The sequence below is a fragment of the Oratosquilla oratoria genome, chromosome 44 (assembly GCF_046742065.1).
Source record: "Oratosquilla oratoria isolate Oo_2021 chromosome 44, ASM4674206v1, whole genome shotgun sequence".
Classification (NCBI taxonomy): domain Eukaryota; kingdom Metazoa; phylum Arthropoda; class Malacostraca; order Stomatopoda; family Squillidae; genus Oratosquilla; species Oratosquilla oratoria.
Window position 1 is genome coordinate 14,427,643 of NC_134820.1, and position 22,961 is coordinate 14,450,603.

The following is a 22,961-nucleotide window of genomic DNA, read 5'->3' on the forward strand; positions in this document are numbered from 1 at the left end:
TCACAAAAAATACCCTAATTTCATAATTTCACCACCATCAGAAAAGATCAGATTGACAGCAATGGTGGTGGTGGACATGTCACCCTAATCCTTCAATCCATCTGTTTTTTGGATACAAGCACCATCACTAAATCCCTCCTTCTTCCCACAGACAACACCACCAAAACCCAATCAATCAAAATCTGAACAGGTAACAAATCCACAATTACACTAGTTAGCATGTACACCCTAATCATCCCCCACAGTTCTAAACAAATTTTGGCCTAACCTCAACCAACTCACCACCATCCCCAACCATATCTTAGGTGATGACTTCAATGCAAAATTGTCATCCTGGTATGTCAACAACCCTGACATAGACAGAGGGTTTGATTTGTAGTCACAACTTGACTCACTGACTATCGTGAACAACACCCATGATCATACACATATCCCCGTCATGCCCCCTACACCCTCTCCTCTCCTGACATCACCTTCTGTTCCCCCTGCCTAACCCAAACAACTTATTGGAAAGTGGTTGGAACCCTTGGATCCAACAACCTTCCAATCATCTTTACCACAAAAACACGCTACAACCCAGTTGGCCAGACACAAATACGCCAATTACAAGAGAACAAACTAGGAATCTTTCACCAGAGACAGAACAACACTTCAAGATACTGAACAGTACACCAATCACATAGACACTACTGTGCACACCATCAACACAACCATACAAAATCCAGACAAGAAATGCATCCCCAGAGGCAACAGATAATCACACAAACCAAACTTCACATCAGATTTTCATACCACACACACATAAACCCATGACTCTTGGTGTAACATATGACATCCATGTCACTCAAACAACACATCATAAACATAAGGACAAAATGTACACATGGGCATAACACACTTAAATCAATTGCAGGAACAACATTTGGACAAAACAAAGAAACTATTACTACAGTATACAAAGCATACACTCAGTGATGAATTATGTGAGCGCTGCATGTGCCCCTAATCTCACTAAGACATACCACAACACCCTACAGACCATACAAAACAAAGCCCTAAAGACAATTACAGGCTGCACAAATACAACACCTACAGACCATTTACACCATGAAACGAAAGTCCTCAAAGTCAAGGATCACCTTGACATGAGAGGCACACAAACACTTGCTGCAGGTCCAAAATCACAGCACACCCATTACACTACATGGCAGAACATCCCCACATGACATGTCAAGAAACATCAAAACAACACCCAAATACATATATCGCACATAAATACTCCCTTCTCTTCCTCTACAACTGCCAGACACCAGCTTACACAAGCATATCCATAAACATATCACTCACTGCTCCATCTACAAAGTTAAAGACAATACATTGCTGCATTCCAGACTCCTGATAACCATCCCTTTGAATCCTCTCTCTTCCCAAAAGGACAGAGTCCACCTGGCCAGACTGTGGTGTGACCACCATCCAGCCCTCCAAGCTACCAGAAGAGGCTGGATGACCGCATCCCAGATAACTGTCCAGGATACAATACTTCACCCCATACTGTACAGCACTTTATGGAAGACTGCATTGTAGACAATCATAAATGCCAACAACACTCTATTAGGGGTTTGTGAGGAAACTCCATTCCAGCCATGGCATTCCTCAGGGAGGCAGGACTGCTTGGGCAGTCTAGGGAATGACAACAATAATATGAAAAAACACTAAATTGGCAAACCTTTGTCAATACATTTAATCATGAAACAAACACCAAAAAACTGTACAGACACTCAAAAACATTGCATTATCAAACAGATAATAATCACAACAGTCAACTTACCCTCAAACAGCCAACAACCAAACACACTCATAAATAATTTTGCAGACAAGCCATCTCATCCCTCACCCTGACAACTGACACATCATCTGATATAAGAAAGACTTCCCCACAGACCCAGATTACACACCCTTCACAGATAGCCAAACAAAGCATATAATCCACAATCTCAAATACTCATCCATCTGTGATCCTGACAACATTAGTAACATCCACCTAAAACACCTTGGATCACGTGACATACATGCTCTCACTAACATTGCAAACTACAGCTATTCACACAACACCATACCCAACATATAGAAGCATGGCAAAATCCTCACAATCTTCACAAAACCAACAAAGGCCCAACAATTCCAGCATCACACTTCTCTGCACCCCCTCCAAATTCATAGAATGCCTCATACTACAACACATTACACCACACATTCACCTTGCCAAAACACAACACATTTTTAGACCACTACACTCCACAAATGCTTTTCTAATAGATTTCACACAAAGTTTTTGATAGCATCTGTTCAGATAAGCCCTAACACAGAACACTTCTTATAACACTAGCCTTTCAATGCCATCATTTGACACAATCTCACAAACAAAATACACATCAGACATGAATAATATGACCAAAAGATGGCTAGCCAGAAACTTTAGGAATGGAGTACCACATGGGTCAGTCCTATCCCCCATACTCTAATATACACATGCATGATATACCTACACCCTACACCTCAGAAATACAAATATCTTCTTACACAGACAACATAACAATTACATGCACACATTAATACAGACAGCTGCAGAAATACTACAGCCATACCTTCACACTCAACACCTGATTCACTACAAATAGAATCAAAATAGCCCCAACCGAAGCCACAGCCATGTAGAAAAAATACCACTATAGTATACAATGTGTACTCTCAGTGATGAATTGTGCAAGCCCTGCATGGGCCTCTAATTTCACTGAGACATACCACAACACCCCACAGACCATACAAAACAAAGCCCTAAAGACAATTATGGGCTGCACAAATACAACACCCAGACCATCTACATCATGAAATGAAAGTCCTCAGTCAAGGATCACCTTGATATGAGAGGTATACAAACACTCACCACAGCCTCCACAAACACAGCCCACATATTACACTACATGGCAGAACACCCACACATTAAGAAACATCAAAATAATACCCAAATACCTATATCACACACACTTGCTTCCCTTCTTCCATAACCACCGGACACCAGTCTCCAGAAGCATATCTATCATCATATCACTCACTGCTCCATCAACAAACTGAAAGACAATATACTGATGTATGCCACACCCCCTGATATCCATCCCTCTCAATCCTCTCTCCCCTGCAAGGAAGAATCCAACTGGACACACTGGAATACAGCCACCATCCAGTCCTAAGCTACCATAAAAGGGTGGGTGACCACATCACAGATAACTGTCTAGGATGCAACACTTCACCCCATACCACATTATGGAAGACTGTATTGTATACAATCACTCACACCAACAACACAATATACACTTTATAAGGAATTTGTGGGAAAACCCTGTTTCAGCCATGGTGTTCCTCAGGGAGACAAGACTGCTCTGCCAGACACTCTAGGGAATGACAACAACCTCACTGCACACCACATGGATGGCACTACCTAACCTCACGATCTCCCACATCCTCCCTTGGACGTTGCTAATTGCCCCATCACTGGCTGACCTGACCCAACCCATTACACTTGTACACCACAGATAGTTCACTTACATGTGGTTTAAATACAGGCCTTGGGCCACATGTAAGTCATTTTTTTTTATGTTTTAACGTCACACACTCCCCCTATCAGGAGGCTAGGACAGTGCCCCTCACAGAGGGCCTTGTAGCGTGGAATTTAATGAACCATGCCTATGTCAGTAAGTCAGTTCTAGTTTAACAAATAAAAGATTCACTAGTCTCTCCTATCTCCATTTTTTTTTTAGTTAAGGTACAGGGTAGAGAGTGGTTTAGGGGAGAGAAAATCTTGAAAGGAATGACAGGAGAACTACAACTACATATTTATAGCACCTTTCTTTATATTACAGTTAGGCATACATAATACAAAAGGAAATTTAATAAAAAGATCTTCAGATTGATAACAATATTGCATATATAGTAAACTATGTAGGGTGTTTGGTTCCATTACATTAATCTTCACAAATATTATATCAAACAAAAAAGGGTGGTAAAGGTATTATAAAAAGTTTCAAGGGACACCTTCCAATATTCTTTTCTTAAAGGTAACTTGGTTTACTAGCCCAGTGACTCCTAATCAATTACAATTCTTAATCTATTTGATGTGGACACATGGAAAACTTTTCATCTGGAGCATGACAATCTATCACAAACAAATTATCTTTAAATGCTGATAGACAATCTATCACGAGCAAATTATCTTTAAATGCTGATAGACAATCTATCATGAACAAATTATCTTTAAATGCTGATAGACATAAGAAGCTATTGGATGTTATTAAAAGCATCTGTCAAGATTATGAAAAAAAAAAAATCTGTTTTTTAAAGGGTTCAAATGACTGATCGGCAAGATGATATTCGCATAGCTGAAAAATATCACTGTCAAGAACCACACTAGAAGTTCATTCAACCTGTTAACAGTTTAAATGAATGCTTCAACAACTCACCTGGATCCAAGAGGATTTCAAGAATCTTTTTAAGACGATCAAACTCTTCCGCTGCACTTGGGTTGTCTGGGTTTTTATCAGGATGACATTTCAAGGCTTTCTTCCTGTACACCTTTTTAATCTGTAAAAGTTGAACAATGGTAATTATGCCATTATTGTGAACAAGTAGTAAAAAAGATTCACATTTTCTCATCCTTTACTACATGATATGAGATTTTGTATGTGACTTTATGCATTTAAGTGTAATGAAAGCTTCAGTAGGATATAAGTGATCTGTATCTAGTCTACCGCATTTTAGTATGTGCTAGAGGCTATGTATATAACCAATAAAATTCATTAAGCCAGAGATATAAAAATCTATAGATAGGTGCTGGTAACCCTCATTTAAGAAACCATTTTGTACCCTTGATTTAAATAGGAGACATATTAAAAGTGGAAGAGATAAGATATCTGTTGTGTCTTGTTTACTGTATCCTATCTTAAGAATGTAGAACTACAAAAAAAAAATTGTAATTGTTGGCATATTAGTAATGAATTCATTTGTTGAAATGTGTGATATATTATGGAGTTTGAGTAATTATTGTATTGTTTTGCAGTTTATTGAGCTTGTCATGTATTTAAGTTCAACAAGTTTAACTTGAAAGCTCAAAAGTTTACTACAATGTGTTTTTAATTCTCAAGAGTTTGTGTTTGCACATAGAGGTAAGACTTTAGGATCTAATGTAAAGCTGTAAATATGATATATGTAACACAACTTGAAACACTGCCCAAGGGCAAATTCAAGAAATACTAAGATCTTAAAATCTAAATAACTAATAAACTCTGGCAAAGATTTGAAGGTTTCATCAACCACATCCCCACACTTTATCTCTACCCCCCACCATAGCCATATCTTATTCCTATGTAATCTTTTATGTTGTGAATAAACCAAAAGATGTACCAATTATCTCCAGAACTCCCAAAAAGCATCTCTGACAGTGAGTGATGCCAAATGACCTACAGTGTACAGTGACAGCAATGACATTCTCCATTTTTAGATTTATGTAGGTGTTCAACACGTGCTCATCTGTTCAGGCATGTGAATGGGGTATGTATATATATATATATATATATATATATATATATATATATATATATATATATAAAGGCAGTGGAGTAACCAGGCAGGGGTTGGGTGTTGGAGTGGGGTGTCCCCCTCCTACACTAGGGTGCTTTTGCATTCTTTTTTTTTTCAGCTTCAAATAGTGAAATCTTGTGAATCTTATGCATTGAATATCAATCCAGATTGGCACAAAATTATTACAAGTAAAAGTTACAAGTCTATACATGTCAAAGATTTTTTTTCAGTTTGGGCAGTGGGTGAGATGCAGGGATGACCTGTCATCCAGGAGGTGCCAAGATGAGAGGGAGGGAAGAGGGTGGAGGGGAGTGGAGTATGATAGGGATGGCATGGGTGGGAGTGGTTTTTATGCCTTTGTTTTTTGGCTACCTCCCTTATAAGGGGAAAAAAAGCCTTTGGTATATGTATGTAAAAAAGTTCTTTAATATGTGTAATTTTATGGAAACATGGAAATTTCACATGCTTGTGTGTTTCAAGTGTGCTTGAATAAAATAAAAGTGCCATTCCAATCTTTTTTAAGCCTCCAAGCACTTTTACATTACACAAGAAGGTATTTTCTGCAGCAGTAAAACAAGGTAAATGATTTGAAACAACTTATTTTAGCTACAAATAGGGTTATGATAGTTATGACTCATAAATCAGTAGATCTTGTAAGTCAGCATGGACTGTGGCCCTATTAATTATGCCAACTTATGGGAGGTGTTACTGTATACTACAATTAGGTAAATACAGTCCTCTCTTTGCCTCCATCCCCAAATATAATTTCTCATGACCACTTTTCATTCCTCTACGCAATTTATTTGGTTCCAACACTCAACAAATTACCTCCACCCTTACTCCTCCTATCCACTTCCTCCAACCTCCTTTAAGACATACCTCCAGCTTACTGCCACTTGTACATTTCATCACCTTGCATGTACCCACATTTATTTTCAACTTCTCCTTATTGCCTATCTTCCCAAACACTGTAACCAACTGCCTCAGACCCTCTGACCTAGCCACAAACACAATGTCATCAGCTAACAACAACTGACTCATCTCCCCACTTCCCTTTTTATTACACATATCATATTGGTCATTCTAACTAATGCTAACTGCCAACAATTACAATGATATTGTTTTTAGTTAACCACTTCAGTACGAGTCAAATTCTTGCGTGCAGTATCGGCTGCCATATGTACGATTCATCACACTATTCACATTATAAAATATAAAGTCACAGAGTTGATGGTAGTTGTTGGTAACTAGCACGACCCTAACACATTAACTTTAAATGATTTTACATCTCTATAAATAATTTTAGCAACTTGCACCTTACATTATGAATTAGAGCCTAAAGTCTTACCTCTAACTCCATTGTACTAATTACCGACAACTGCCAACAACTCCAATGACATTCATTGTTTTTAATTGATATTAGCATATATAAATGTGTTTTATTTTGTTATGTCTTCAATTTTCAAAGTATTTTGTCCCATCAGTTGAGATAATCAAGACGTGATACGCAACCAACAACTCAGAGCTCGAACACAAGTTTCAACACGCCATGAACTGCCTTGTAGTTCAAGTTGTCTGTCAAGTCAACATATCCAGGGCATTTCAGAAACGTTAATCAATATCTTAATATTGATGTGGCCACATACTTTCAAACTTGCAGATGTGATAAAATATGGTACACTATTAAATACAGGTAGTTCTCGTTATATGCGGGGGTTCCGTTCCGCGGACCCCCCGCATATAACGAATTCGCATATATCGAACTATTGAACCTATGGGAAAAAGGGGGATACGTTCTCAACTCGGATTGATTTTTTTTTTTTTTTTTTTTTCATATTTTATTTTGGCAAAGGGCTTACATACTGCAGGTTATAGAACAGAGTGAGTGAGCAAAGCGAGCATGATATTCTGCAACATTAACACTCTCTGACATGTAAGTATTAACCTCGGGAAAAGACGCTACCGTAAACATCACTTATTTCGCCAAGCGTATTTTCTTCAGCTGTTTGAAAAATCAGTCTGTTTACAATTCACATTTCAGACTGCTTGCTATGCTTAAACTGACTGTTGATGTGCTCTGGAGATACACAGGCAGGCTTACTGCTTAGAGTTTATCCAGTGCGGAGAATAAACGATAATTCTTGCAGAGAGTGAAAATTGACGAAATTAATTGGGGCAGTAATAAGTATCAAAAATTAATTTGTTTGTGAAAAAACAATTAATTTGTGTATCAAAAAAGCTTAATTACCTGCAGAAAGACAATGGTTTGGCCTATGAAACAGGAAGGATGCCTAAGACGATGTACAGCTGCCGGTGTTGTTGTTGTGATAACGCCGCAGTGATGCCAGCTCTACCTAGCTGATGCAGCCAGTGTTACCACACGGCTTTATGCGCACCAACTTCAAATATATAATAGGTATTTTGAAAAAAATAATCGGCCGCGAATATTTTTTTTTATGTCAAATCGCATATCTTCGAATATATCCCCGCACATGTCGAAAAGTGGTGCAAATTCTTGAATCGCATATACGCGAATTCGCATATATCGAAGTCGCATATTTCGAGAACTACCTGTATAATAAAAAAAGCCTCATAGTTCAATTTTTTTTAGTAAGATTAAAATGCACTTTTATAAGAAAATTCATTCTTAGTCCTACTCCTACTACTCAACATTCAAGATGGGTCTATCCTCAGACTTTTATTAATTTGTCTTCCACAACAAACAAAAACAAACATGGGATCTTGAAGCTTGCTTTGAGCTCTGAATTGTTGGTAGTGTATCACATCTTGAATCTCAATATTGATGTGGCCAAATGCTTAAAAACTTAGATACAATGAAATACAGGGGGTCACCGCAATTCGACAGGGATGGGGCGGTCTATCATCGGTTGAACCTGGGTTTTGTCGAATCATGATGCAGTTTTTCCCATAATAATACATTGTAATTAGGGGGGATAGGGACCGACCTCCAGCCCAGACCCCCAAAATATTACTATGACCTCTAAAAAACACTAACTTAGACTAAATCAGTAATATCAAAGGGGAGGGGGGGTGAGGTAGTATGTGTGAGCAAAATTTGAAGCAGCCCTAAGGGATTTCTCCCCGTCCTCTCCTTTTATGCAATGGGGGGACGGAGAGGGGGGGTCGCCGATTTAATGAAGTGGTCTTGCTGTGGATGCGCTGTGTCTGGCGACACTGCTTCTGACCCAGGGCAGTGGACAAGGTGCAGGGATGACCCGTCATCCAGGAGGTGCTCAGATAAGAGGAAGGGTGGAGGGGTGTGGAGTGTGTTCGGAGATGGAATGGGTGGAGGTGATTTTGTGCCTTTCCCTTTTTAGCTACCTCCCTTGTAAGGGGGAAAAAGCCTTGGTATATGTATGTATGTACATTAAGCTGCTGTACAGTACATTTTTGGTGGTGGATGTTGAGGCCTGCACGAGCCCCATGCTGATCGGCATCTTGCGTTGTGTCCTATCCTCTATCCACTTGATCAACATGTCCTCCATCGTGTCGAGATGGGAGTCCCTTGAGCCACGGAAAACAAGGGAAGTCGTGGAAGATGTTGATGCAGCGGCCTGGTGGTACTTGTCCCTGTTCTTCCAAATCATTGATACTGTTGATCTCGGGACACCCATTTCTGCTGCAATGGCAGAATGAGCCATACCTGCCTCACACTTATAAGCTCAAGCTTATCTTTGAAAGGCAGGAAAGTGTGTTTCGTAGGGGTGGGGCCAGAGGTGGAACAGCGGAGCGTGGCTTGCCTTGATAATGGCTGGGGCGAGAGTGAGACAGAGTGGCGCATCGGGTGGGTGGTGCACGAGATTTGAATGTCAAATTGTCGAGTCTGGCTGTCGAACCTTGAGGGTTGGGTATAAATTAGCTACTGTCGAATTTGAGATAATTCGAATTGCGGTGACCCCCTGTATAGCACAAATACTCTATATATGCCAATATTAACTAAAAACAATTAATATCATTACTGTTGATGGTACAGTACATACATACATATACCAAGGCTTTTTCCCCCTTACAAGGGAGGTAGCCAAAAAGGAAAAGGCATAAAATCATTCCCAGCCATTCCATCCCTGAATACACTCCACACCCCTCCACCCTCCCTCTTATCTTAGCACCTCCTGGATGACGGGTCATCCCTGCACCTTGTCCACTGCCCTGGGTCACAAGCAGTGTCGCAAGACACAGCACATCCACAGCAAGGCCGCTTCATTAAATCGGCGACTCCCCCCTCTCCATCCCCCCATGCATAAAAGGAGAAGACGGGGAGAAATCCCTTCGGGCAGTGTCAGAATTTGCTCACACATACTACCTCACCCCCATCCCCCCACCCATTCCACCTCATGCAATCACAACATTACCCATATACAACCATTCTCCATTCACCCGTTTTCTGTCCTCTCCTGTCCTTCCTCAACAGACATTCCCCTCTTCCCCAAAGCCCCCTTCACCCCATCCATCCACCTCATCTTAGGACGTCCCTTCATGTTCACTCCCTCCACATCTGCCTTCCACACCTCTTTTACTAGTCTTTCTTCACTCATTCTTTCCATGTGTCCAAACCATCCTAATACTCTTTCATCAACCCTATCTCCCAACTCCCTTTCCACCCCTGTTCTCCTCCTCACCTCCTCATTTCTCACTCTATCTAGCCTAGTAACTCCCATCATGCTTCTCAGACACCTCATCTCAAACACATTCAAACCCCTTCTCTCTTCCTCTCTTATGTTCCATGTTTCTGCCCCATACAGTGCTGTTGGCACAATCACTCCTTCATACAGTCTCCTCTTAGCATCCATTACCAAATGTCTATTCCTCATTACACTTTTTAATCCACCAAGGCATTTACTCACTTCTCTCAATCTACATTCTTCTTCCACCTTCACTCCACCTTTTCCTGCCACATTTGCACCCAAGTATCTAAAACTATCCACTTCCTCCAGCCGCTCTCCCTTAACCCTTCATAGGTAAAGTGGGGTCAGACAGACCCCATGCTTTTTTGTTTTTTACTTTTAATATACTAATATATTTCATATAGATATGTTCTCCCCTATACCTTCTTGACGAGTGGAGTAGTTTAAGGGGGTGATAGGGTCATTCCTGAATCTTGCTCTATGTAAGCTTTATAGAACTTTTGGGCCTGTCAGACCCCACTTTACCTTAGGTGTGAGTAGCGTGGGGTTTGTTAGACCCCACTTTACCTGAGTTTTTTTCATGTCATATAAATGTTTTATCATTTATACTTATGGGTAAATAAGAATTTCTTCTTTTTTATCATTTTTTATGACTGATATCTTGAATTTTGTTTGTTTTCGATGGTGATGATATTATTTGGAATGCATCGTAATTGTGTTGACTAGGGAATCATAGTTTTATGTTCATTATCATTTTTTTTTTATCTGTTTGTCGTTATTCTGGGTAACTATTGCCTACACTGCAAAAGACCAGTGTGTCAGGAACATTCAACCCCCATCTGCAATGACTGCAATTAGATTCTTCAGTATCACAAAGTCAAAATAATTACCTCCAATTTTTTTCAGATTTTATGGTTTATGAAACACACTTATTATTCATTTGTTGTGGCTCTACTTTTCCTAAGATAGTTGGGACATTAGTCTCTACAAAATGATGATGACCAACCACTTCATGTTTCCTGTTTTCAGTCAAGTACCCTCTAAAGTCAGCAATACCTTACTTTTCATCATTTTTTTGTAATTTTCATAAAAAAGAATATTTCTAACAATTATAGTCACTTTCAAGCATGTAAATAGAAGTAGATAAGTTGAAATACATATATTTTGATTTCTATGTCACTAAATGCAGTGGAAATATTTTTTTGTATTTTTTGTGTTTGGGGTAAAAAAAATAGATTTTATGTTTTTTTGAAACACATTTATCATTCATTTATTGTCGCTCTGTTTTTCCTTAAAGATGGTTGGGACGTTGGTGTCTACAAAATGATGATGACCAACCGCTTCACATTTCCTGTTTTCAGTCAAGTACCCTCTTAAGTCAGCAATACCTTATTTTTTATAATTCTTTCATAATTTTCATTAAAAAATATTTCTTACTATTATAGTCACTTTCAAGCATGTAAATAGAAGAAGATAAGTTGAAGTACATATGTTTTGATTTCTATGTCAATAAACGCAGTGGAAGTATTTCTTTTTGTATTTTTTGTGTTTGGGGTCTGTCAGACCCCACTTTACCTGAGGTGTTTCCCAAAAAGACCTTTACCTGTTAAGGGTTAATGCTCACTTCCAGTCTACTGCCACTTTCACCCCTTGTACATCTCATCACCTTACTTTTACCCACATTTATCTTCAGCTTTCTTCTATCACACACTCTCCCAAACTCCATCACCAACTTCCTCAATCCCTCCTCCGATCCTGCCACAAGTGAAGTGTTGTCAGCAAACAACAGCTGGCTCACCTTCCACTTTTCTCCATTTTCTTTAACCATCTCCAATCCCTGACCCACTACCCTTGCATTTACCTCTCACACTACCCCATCCATGTATAAGCTGATGGTAGCTGTCACTAATTAGTACGACCCCCTCTAACCTAACATATCTATTCAACCCAAGCCTAACCTGACATAACTTTTTCTATTTTGATCTTGGGATTTTATTCTTAATGTAAATCATTAAAAGACAATCTGAAGTATTAGGATTTCTTTTTATTAATTTCTACCCAAACTGATATATTCTAATTAAAAAAATTAATACTAACTATATTATATTCATATATAGCTTAAATTGCACAAGCTAGCCATCGCCATTGTCAAACTGACAATGACTGGCCTGGACAGATGACACAATCATGGTGTCAGGAAACTCTTATTGCAGCTCTGTTTGGTAGTGTACAGTATTTACTTATATTAAGGTTCTTTATTACTGATTTCCGGGAAAAAATATATATATATATATATATATATATATACATATATATATATATATATATATATATATACATACATTGATATATTAAAATTTACCGATGTAAAGGACCAATTAGGTCCTTTAGTTCTGAAACTAGGTGCGGACCACCACTGCCTGCTTCAGAACTCTCGGTTCATTTCTAGACTCGTAGGACAAGTAAGAAAACACAGGATTGCACTGGAAGTTTATAATTCTGGTCCTTCCACAATGCACTATCAAATCAATTTCAGGAAAAGGGAAAAAACAACACCAACTGTTTCACCTTAGGTCAGTTCGGCTGTAGCTCACTCGAATTGACTCCACAGTAAACACTTAAATTACTCATAGAAAGCTTTGGTAGACGATCAGGGTTTTGGAGCTGAGCGATGACGACTCTGGCAGAGCGGAAGGCGAAGTTGGAGACAAACGATGTCCAGTCGATGTATCACGCCAGTTTTAAAGTGGAGAGAGAGGAGGGGGAGTAGTGGACTAGGTGCAGTCACCAAGTTCTCTCTGATAAAACCATGTCTGTCCGGGATGCACGTAACCTCGGTCGTCATACGTGGCAGCTCGTTTCGAGTAAGACTTCGAAGCGCACTCGAATTGTGCGTAATTTAAGAGGGCTGGTTGTTTAGAAGATTAAGTGGCAATTTTCCCTTACACAACTCCCCCCTTAAAGAGTCTTCCTTTGGAAGACTAAGTGGGGAAACGCCACCTGAAATTGAGAAGAAAAGTTTATGCTCGACTAAGCAGGTCAGCCCCAATATTGTCAACTCCGGCCACATGTACAATCCTGAACTTGTAAGCTTGCAGACTCAGAGCCCATCGTAACAGTCTGCCATTCTTACCCTTGAACGTGTGAAGGTAGGTGAGGGGTTTGTGATTGACTTTGAGAACAAATTCTCGCCCTCTTGAGATAATAATCAAGCCTTTGGATCCCAAATACAATCGCAAAACATTCTCTCTTAATAGTGGGGTACTTGCTCTCTCAGTCGAGAAGTTTCCGGCTGGTGATTGCAACTGGATGGAAGTAGTCAAGATGGTATTGTAGTAGGACGGTGCCGAGACCATGATTAGAAGCGTCCATATGGAGGACGAATGTTAGACTAGTGTCAGGGAGTCTGAGGACAGGGTTAGAAGATAATACATGCTTAAGGTGATTAAACAGGGACTGGAACTCTTCAGTCCACGGTAGAGGTTCTCTGACGGTCTTCATGAGTAGATCGGATAGAGGGCTAGTGTACTCAGTGGCCTGGTGGATAAACATCTTTTAGAAACCTACCATACCCAAGAACGAGCGTAGAAGCTTCTTTGTGCATGGAGGTGGTACGCGACACAAAGGTACCTTGTCTGGTTGAGGTTGTAGACAATCTCCACTCTATATGTAGCCAAAATACTGGATGGTCGAGAATCCGTAGTGGCACTTTGAAGTCTTTAGGTTGAGATGATGGTTCCTGAGCCTATCGAAAACAGCTCTAAGTTCCGTACAGTGTTGAGACCAGTCTGAAGAATAAACAAATTCTCTCTTTTTTTCTCACACTACGCCTGGTAAAAACAATCCTGTCAGCAGCAGCTCTTCACTAGTCTTCTCCATGCGTCTCTATCCTCGTAGGTCTCTCTTGCACTTGTGGTAAATTTGCTTCCTCAATACCTTTAAATCCATCTGGTCCTGGGTCTCCCTACTGGTCTTCTTCCTGTGTGTACCCATTCCAGCATTTGTTTTGGGTACTTCCAATCCTCCATCCTCATAAAGTGTCCGTACCAGCTCATCTTCCACTCTTCTATTGAATCCAGCATTGACATCACTCCTATTTCCTGTCTAATTCGCTCATTTCTTAATCTATCGCGTCTTGTCACTCCTCTTATTATCCTAAGGGCTCTCATTTCGGCTGCTTGAATGCGACATTTTAATTTGGTGTTTAGGGACCAGGCTTCACTGCCGTATGTTAACACCGGTCTTAACACTGAGACATAAATTGTCTTCTTGCATTGAAGTGGGATGCTTTTTTCTTTTAATAGTGGGTACAAAATATTTAGGGTGTTGTTATATTTTGTAATCCTGCTGTTTATTTCAGTCTCCTGCTGGTTATTATCACTGAATTCCACTCCCAAATACTTAAAATGTTTGACCTGTTTTAATTGTTGTCCATCAACTTCGATTCTTCCCTCAACTCGCCTTCTGTCGACACACATTACTTCCGTTTTTGTAACATTCATCTGCATCCTGTATTGTTTTAGCACATCATTCCATTTGTCCATTTCAGTTTGTAGATCTTCCCAACTGTTTGCAGCTATAGCTATATCGTCAGCATATGCAAGCACCAGTGGGTTCATATTTCTCTCTCCTTCAATATCCTTAATTATCCTGTCCATGTACATTATAAACAATAATGGAGATAGCACTCTGCCTTGTCTTACTCCACACTTGACCCTAAACCACTTACCGTCTCTTTTCTCAGTCTTTACTCTACTTTCACTATTTTCATATAAACTCTTAATAGCTTTTATTAGACTCACTGGTACCTCATATTCATCGTGTTCAATAGCTTGCCATAACTGATCTCTTGGTACTCTATCGAAAGCCCTTTGAAGGTCAATAAACCCAAGGCATTTAAGTCTGTCCCACTCCCAACATTTTTCCATTAATATTTTTAGAGTAAAGATATTGTCGATTGTTCCTCATCCTGGTCTAAAACCACTCTGAGATTCTTTTATTCTGTGTTCAACTATGCTTCTTAAACGTTTTTCCAAAATTCTTTCATAGATCTTTCCTGTGTGTGATAGTAGAGAGATGCCTCTATAGTTTTCACAATTTGTTTTGTCACCTTTTTTGTGTATTGGACATATCATCGCTTTTGTCCAATCATCTGGGACTTGTTTATTTCTCCATGCTATATTTATCACTTCTAACATCCACTCTAGTCCGGTGTTTCCCATTTTCTTTATAATTTCTGTTGAAATTTCATACTCTCCTAGTGCTTTCCAATTTTTTATCCTTTCTATGGCTACTCTCAATTCTGCTTTTGTTATTTTCCATTCATTTCTTCCTGTGTCTTCCACTTCACTTTCTCTCATATATTCTGGGTTGTACTCTCTTTCATCTTCATCTTGTCCTGTGATGTTCAACAGATCCTCAAAATACTCTGTCCATCTTTGACTAATTTCTTGTGATTCTATTAATAGATTATCATCCTTGTCTCTTATAGAATGGGTTGGTACTGTATTTCCTTTCCTATACGACTTTGCAAGACTAAATATTAGTTTCCTTGCCCCATTCATATATCTTTCAAGATCTTCTCCAATCTTTAACCAGCTGTTTTCCTTTGCTTTTCTTTTTATAGTCTCTGCTTCATTTATCCTTAAGACATGTTCTTGCCTATCCTGAGGCAAATTCTAAAGGCTTTATTTTTCCGTCTTACCGCCTCATTTACTTCTTCATTCCACCAAGGGGTATTCTTTTTCTTTCTTCTTCCTGTTGTTTTCGTTTGTAAAACATCTTCACATACTTTCTTTATGCCATCTCTAAACTTATTCCATTCAACTTTTATATCCCGTGTATCAGGATCTATGTAATTCTCTTTCACTTTTTGGGCAAGTTGTAATGCAACTTCTGGGTCGCTCAACTTTTCAGTTGAAAAACGTTTTCGTATTGGTCCTTTGACACTTTTAGGTCGTATGAAGTTTATTTTTCCTATTACCATTCTATGGTCGGAGTCGCATGAAAGTGAAGGTATTGCCTTGACATCGTTGAAAATAATTTTATTATTGATTATTATCTTGTCAATCATTAATCTATAAGTATATTCCTGCCTCTCATAATTCCAGCGATACCATGTCCACTTGTGCTCATCTTTTGTGTTTAAAATATGTGTTCATTATAGTGAGATTGTTCAATATCAAAATAGAGCGAGACTTAAAAGTATTGAAAGTAATATATTCCCAATGTCTGAGAAGAGAGTGACCGTGAAGCCAATAATTAAAGGAAATCTTGATGCACAGTGTTTGAATTCTTTTAGACCAGTCTCTAATTTGACATTTTTATCTAAAGTGATGGAAAATGTTATTTTGAATCAACTGCTCGAGCATATGCAACGAGTGAATGTGTTACCTGATAACCATTCTGCCTATAGGAGACTTTACTCTACTGAAACGGCAATGTGCTCAGTGATCAACGATTTACTTGTGGTAATGGATGAGGGAAAGTGTGGTATTCTGATTTTATTAGATTTGAGTGCTGCATTTGACACTGTTGTGCATAAATTGCTATTGAGAGACTGCAGATCAATTGGTGTAGATGGGGATGCATTGGAATACTTAAGAAGTTACCTGAGTGATAGGACATACTGTGTTCAAATAGGTAAATCTTACTCAGAGGAAAAAACCTTAGAAAGAGGTGTCCCCCAGGGAAGTGTGCTGGGTCCTGTTTTGTTCTGCATATATACAATTGCACTATCTCATACACTTGAGAAACATAGCGCGAGTTTCAAGTTGTTTGCAGACGACACTCAATTTTACATGACAGTGACAAATATTGATAATATTGAAGAAAAGTTGAGTGTAATTATGGTAGATATAAATAGATGGATGAAGTCCAAACAACTGAAACTAAATGAAAATAAGACTGATTGTGTAATTGTTGGAAAACAACAAGATATCATGAGACTGAACATTCCCCACTTGACAATTAATGATACTGTATTGGAAGTAAAAGATGTTGTGAAGGACCTAGGAGTGATGGTGGATTGTAACTTAAGTTTTAAGTGTCAGATAAATCAGATGGTGAGAGCAGCGGGCTATCACTTACGAAATACAGTATAGCCTTTGTAAGAAAGTATCTTGACGAGAATATTACCAAAATGCTCGTTCATAATTATGTAATCAGTAAACTCGACTATTGTAATTGTTTGTACTATGGCCTCCCTAACTATCTACTGAGAAAGCTGCAACTTGTCATGAATAGAGCCGCAAGGTTAATTAAAGGGTTATCTTCACATGAGAGAATAACACCAACTTTAATTGACCTGCATTGGTTACCAATTAAGGCCAGACTTGTGTATAAAATATGTGTGATGGCCTATCAGGCATTAAATTCTGGTAGACTTTCATATAGACTCAGATATGTTGTTAAGACACAGTGTGATGCCACATAGATTACATGAGCCATGGTATAATTTGGAAATTGGATTTAGAGCCTTTGAAAATTGTGCTCCAAGACTCTATAACAAATTACCTTTGAACCTTAAGATGGCCGAAAATGTTGAAATATTCAAGAAAAGACTGAAGACATACTTGTTTACCGAGTGTTATGATCTGGATGATATGACTATGAACCAAGAATACAAGTGTTAGTTTGTATGAGGGTGGCTGTAATGAGCGCCGTGTAAGCGGCGGAATACGGCCGAGAAACTCCAACTACGTAAGAACATTAGGTAAGCCGGCAAGAACAATACGCATTAGGCGGATGTATATTGCGCATGCAGTGGCAAGACCAAATGGTAAGAGACAGAATTCCATGAAGCCGAGATGAGTTGGGAAAGCGGTCAGGGGTTTGGCTCTTTCAGAAAGAGGCACTTGGTAATAGGCCTTGCACAAGTCCAGTTCAGAGAAGTATTTCGAGCCGGAAAACTTGTACAAATCCTCTTCAATGTTACATACAGGTTTGGCGTGGAAGACTGTTACAGCATTCAGCTGGTGGTAGTCTATCACCATGCGATACGAGCCGTCAGACATTCGAACCATTACGACTGATGAACAATGTGGTGACGACGATCTCTGGATGATACCTTGTTGGAACAGGTGCTCTACCTCTGATTCAAAGTGCGGTTTAAGGTGGACAGGCACAGGGTATACCTTCATATGAATCCTATCGGTAGTGGTAAGGATTATATCATGTTCGACAGTTGAGGTACAACCTGGATTATCTGAGAAAACTTCTTTGTATTCACTTACCAATTCTTCCAAGGAAGTCTGCTGATATTCCTCCAAATTAGGGTTAACGTTTGGCCTTGAATCTGTTTCGTCGGTTTGACCATCAGGGGTCACGGGTAGTCGGGAATCTTCTGGTTCACTAAGGCAGATCTCTTTGTGTAAAGGGCTATCATCTATAGTGGAGGGTTCATCCAAAAGCTCGGCAAATGCAACTGAAGGACGTCGATAATACTTTTTTAGCAAGTTGGCGTGGTACAACTTGGGGCCTGTGGGGCTATCAATGACATAGTCCACCTTACCTCTCTTTTCCAGTACTTCGTAGGGGCCCTTCCGGGCGACCAGAAGTTTACTTTTATCGCTGGGTAACAAAATTAGTACTTCATCACCGGGTTGAAATTTGCGATCTTGGGGCCTGACGTCGAAATAAGCTTTGTATCGGGCAGTACTAATGTCGGCGTTTTGGGCAGCAATCTTAGCCGATTCTGCCAGTTTATCTTGGAGTTCGATGACGTAGCTGAAGGTGGAGTGGTCGTCATCCTCAATACTGTGGTCCTCCCACAAGTCCCGAAGTACCGAGAGGGGCCCTCTTACAGTTCTTCCATACAAAAGTTCAAAAGCAGAAAATCCGGTCCGATCGCTGGGGATCTCTCTGAGGGCAAAGTAGGGACAAGATACCGATGCCAATCTCGGGGTTTTTCAGTACACATTTTGCGTAGTGCAGCTTTCAAGGGACCGTGGAGTCTTCCGACGCGGCTGTTCCCACTCGGATGGAAAAGCGTGGTAAATGATGGCTTGACACCCAGGAGCTTATGCAATTCTGCCATTAGTTGTGAAGTAAACTGTGTTCCCTGGTCAGACAATATTTCTTGGGGAATGCCAACTCTGGAGAAGATGGTGAGGAGTGCTTCGGCTACAGAGATGGAATCGACCTCCTTCAATGGAACTGCCTCTGGGAAGCCCGTGGCGAAGTCAATGAGGGCGAGAATGTAATGATGTCCCTCTGCAGAAGGTGGGGATAGTGGACCGACCAAGTCAATGGCTACCCTGGAGAAAGGTTCAGTAATAATAGGTAGAGGGTGTAGAGGTACAGGTCTGACTCTACCCTTACTCGACATTCGTTGGCAGATGTCACACGAGCGGCAGAAATCACGAATATCTACTGCCATCCCAGGCCAGAAAAACTTGTCTGCTATCTTCATAGCAGTTTTTCTTTGAGAAAAGTGTCCCGCTAATGAATTTTCATGGCCAACAGACAAAATGATAGGTCGGCACTCTTTCAGGACAACAAGGGCGAGTTTTCCCACCTTTTCAACATGCGTAGATAATATGCATTTTCGGTACAGCAAACCATCTATCTTGAGATACTGGAAGGAGGAACCATTCTTCGTCTGATCCATCTCCTCAGATTTTGTTTATCCCACAATCTAGCCAGAGTGGGACAGGATTCCTGTAGACTACAGAACTCTTCAGGGGTAACGAACAGGGGTTGAAGGGCAGGCATCTGAAGAGGATGAACTCTCTTCATCTTGGACCTGTGAGTCTCAACAGCGTTGATCTGGAAAGTGGACTCTTGAGTTAATGTAGGAGGTGGGACCATCTTCGTGATAGGGGCAGTGGCGGCAATGGATGTTTGCATGCCTGTAGGAAGAGTTGAATGTGTAGTAGTGTCTAAAGAGCTAGCATGGGGTTTGAAAGGAAAGGGGTCAGGTTTACTAGGATCCCGTGCCCCAGGAACGTTGCCGATCAAGACGCTTGCGCACTTCATAGGGGCTCTGACTGTGTCAACCTATCCCTCGCAGTATGGACAGCGTATATAGCAGCGGACAACAGGAAACTCGTTAACTCGTCCCAAAAAGTCTGCTACAGATACCTTTGGGCACAGGGACACATCTGCGTCTGGGACAGCTTCTTCAGAAACCAGGACACAGTTGCACCCAGTGTCCCTGACTATGGTAGAAGTCCAAGAGCCATTGACAGTTCCTGCAACGGTGAAACATGGGGTGGTCCTGTTACTCATGCAAAATCCTACCTTGAATTGTGATTGGGCTTCTTTGTCTTTGAATGCACAGGGATTCTTTGGACAACGAGATCGATGATGTCCTTCTTCACCGTAGATGAAACACCTCATGGGCGTACGGAAGGCACCGCCTTTTGTATCTTGATGGGTTGAGCCATGGCTAGGGGGAGGTAAAGATTCGACCACATTAGTTTTCCTACGAGGAAAAGAAGTCTTACCAGAAGCATAGTTAGTATTCGGCTTTGGATAGACCTTATGGGCGGAGGCCCAATCATCCGCCTTTACCACCGCCGATTCTAGTTAAGTTACACTCTGTTCCTTGATGAAGAGGCATATATCTGGAATTAGAGAAGCAAGGAACTGATCTAAGACAACAAATTGTCTTAGAGCTTTGAATATCTGGGGGACCTTGCACGCCTCCAGCCAGTTGTCGAATAGCTGTCGTAGACGGATAGCAAATTGTCGGTAATTTTCCCCGACGCGAATCTTGTCGTTCCTGAAGTCCAATCTATAGCGTTCGGGAGTCTTGTCAAATCCTGTGAGCAATGCATGCTTAAGGAGGGTAAAATTGCTTATTGTTGCCAAATCAAACGTAGAATACAATTCAGCAGCCTTAACTGTTAATGTGCTGCCCAAACTGGTGGCAAGCGAATCTTCCTCAAATTGGAGCAGGTTTGCCACCCTTTCGAACCTGGAGAGGTACGAGGCTATGTCTTCTCCTTCTTGGTATGTGGGGAGGTTGGGCCGTTTGACAAAGATGTCCTGGCTAGAAGGCTGGTTACGGGAGTCGGGTGCAAGTTTGGCAAGCTCAATTTCCTTTTCATGTCGTAATTTAGCCATCTTTTCTTCATGTTCTCGCTGTTCCCTCTTTTCTTTCTCTTCGTGTTCTCGCTGTTCCCTTTCGTGTTCTCGCTGTTCTCTCTTTTCTTTCTCTTCGTGTTCTCGCTGTTCCCTTTCGTGTTCTCGCTATTCCTTATCCCGTTCTTGCTCGCGTTCTTTGCTTCTTTCATCCCTTTCAAATGCCTATTGATTTAAAACAAAGCGGCCAACATCGTCACCCTTTAAACCGATGGATTCGGCCTGGGCCTTGAGTTCTTTGATAGAAGTAAACTTAGACATTCTTGGGAGTATGGCTACAATTAACAAAATACTAAGACAATAAATAAATAAACAGCACAAATTAAGGTCAAGTACAGAGGAAAAGTTGTGTAACTAAAGTTAACGAAAAATATAAATACACCAAAATTTCAATACGGAACAAACTATGGTCGTCCAGCTGACGAAAGGACTAGTTGTCCTAAACAACACCCTACTGACTAAACAAAAAATGACGTAGTAACTGGAGCTTTTTGCTTCCGTTGCTACAGTGCTACATAGTCTGACCAAGTGGGGGGGGGGGGTACCGCACCAACCCACGGTTACACGACCACAGTCGAGCGAAGTGCCAAGGTGGCTAGAATCACTCTGAAAGACAAACAACTTAAATGGATAGTTTGCACGCTCAAAGTGCCACAACCATAGTCGAGCAAAATGCCAAAATGGCATAAACCACTAGAAACGACAATTTAAATGGACAATTTGCACGCTCAAGGTGCCTCGACCACAGTTGAGCAAGTGTCAAGACGACAGAAATCACTCTAAACAAATTCAAATGAACGGTTTGTACGCTCAAGGTGCCAACAGACAAATCACCAACCTTACGAGTCGTTACGAGTCTACAGTCCTGTCACGGTCGCCACATGTAAAGGACCAATTAGGTCCTTTAGGTCTGAAACTAGGTGCGGACCACCACTGCCCGCTTCAGAACTCTCGGTTCGTGTATAGACTCGTAGGACAAGTAAGAAAACACAGGATTGCACTGGAAGTTTATAATTCTGGTCCTTCCACAATGCAGTACTACCAAATAAATTTCAGGAAAAGGGAAAAACAACACCAACTGTTTCACTTTAGGTCAGTTCGGTCATAGCTCACTCGAACTGACTCCACAGTAAACACTTAAATTACTCGTAGAAAGCTTCGGTAGAAGATCAGGGTTTTGGAGCTGAGCGATGACGACTCTGGCAGAGCGGAAGGCGAAGTTGGAGACAAATGACGTCCAGTCGATGTATCACGCCAGTTTTAGAGTGGAGAGAGGGGAAGGGAATAGTGGACTAGGTGCAGTCACCATGTTCTCTCTGATAAAAGCATGTCTGTCCGGGATGCACATAACCTTGGTCGTCATACGTGGCAGCTCGTTTCAAGTAAGACTTTGAAGCGCACTTGAATTGTGCGTAATTTAAGAGGGCTGGTTCTTTAGAAGATTAAGTGGCGATTTTCCCTTACAGGGTCTATCTGCAAAAACCTATAAGTAGTTCGTGAATAATCACTCACCTAACCATACCCACCTAACTTTAACCCTTAACCCTAACCAAAATAATTCTTTTTTTGCAAATGAAATATAATTATCCAAGTACC

At 40.5% G+C, this 22,961-nt stretch overlaps 1 protein-coding gene across 3 annotated transcripts in view; it reads right to left on the reverse strand.

The window, feature by feature from the left end:
* The window catches only part of LOC143022256 (dnaJ homolog subfamily C member 17-like), a 60,244-nt gene that overhangs the window by 32,126 nt on the left and 5,157 nt on the right, over nucleotides 1-22,961 (reverse strand). For 2 of the 3 annotated variants that reach the window (XM_076180394.1, XM_076180396.1), the window contains exons 2-3: nucleotides 20,520-20,667; nucleotides 4,515-4,635 (exon numbers count right to left, since the gene is read on the reverse strand). In XM_076180394.1, coding sequence (XP_076036509.1) covers nucleotides 4,515-4,635; nucleotides 20,520-20,618 — 220 coding nt within the window. In that variant the 5' untranslated portion in view covers nucleotides 20,619-20,667. The remainder of the gene's footprint in view (nucleotides 1-4,514; nucleotides 4,636-20,519; nucleotides 20,668-22,961) is intronic. The other variant, XM_076180395.1, reaches the window with a different exon arrangement.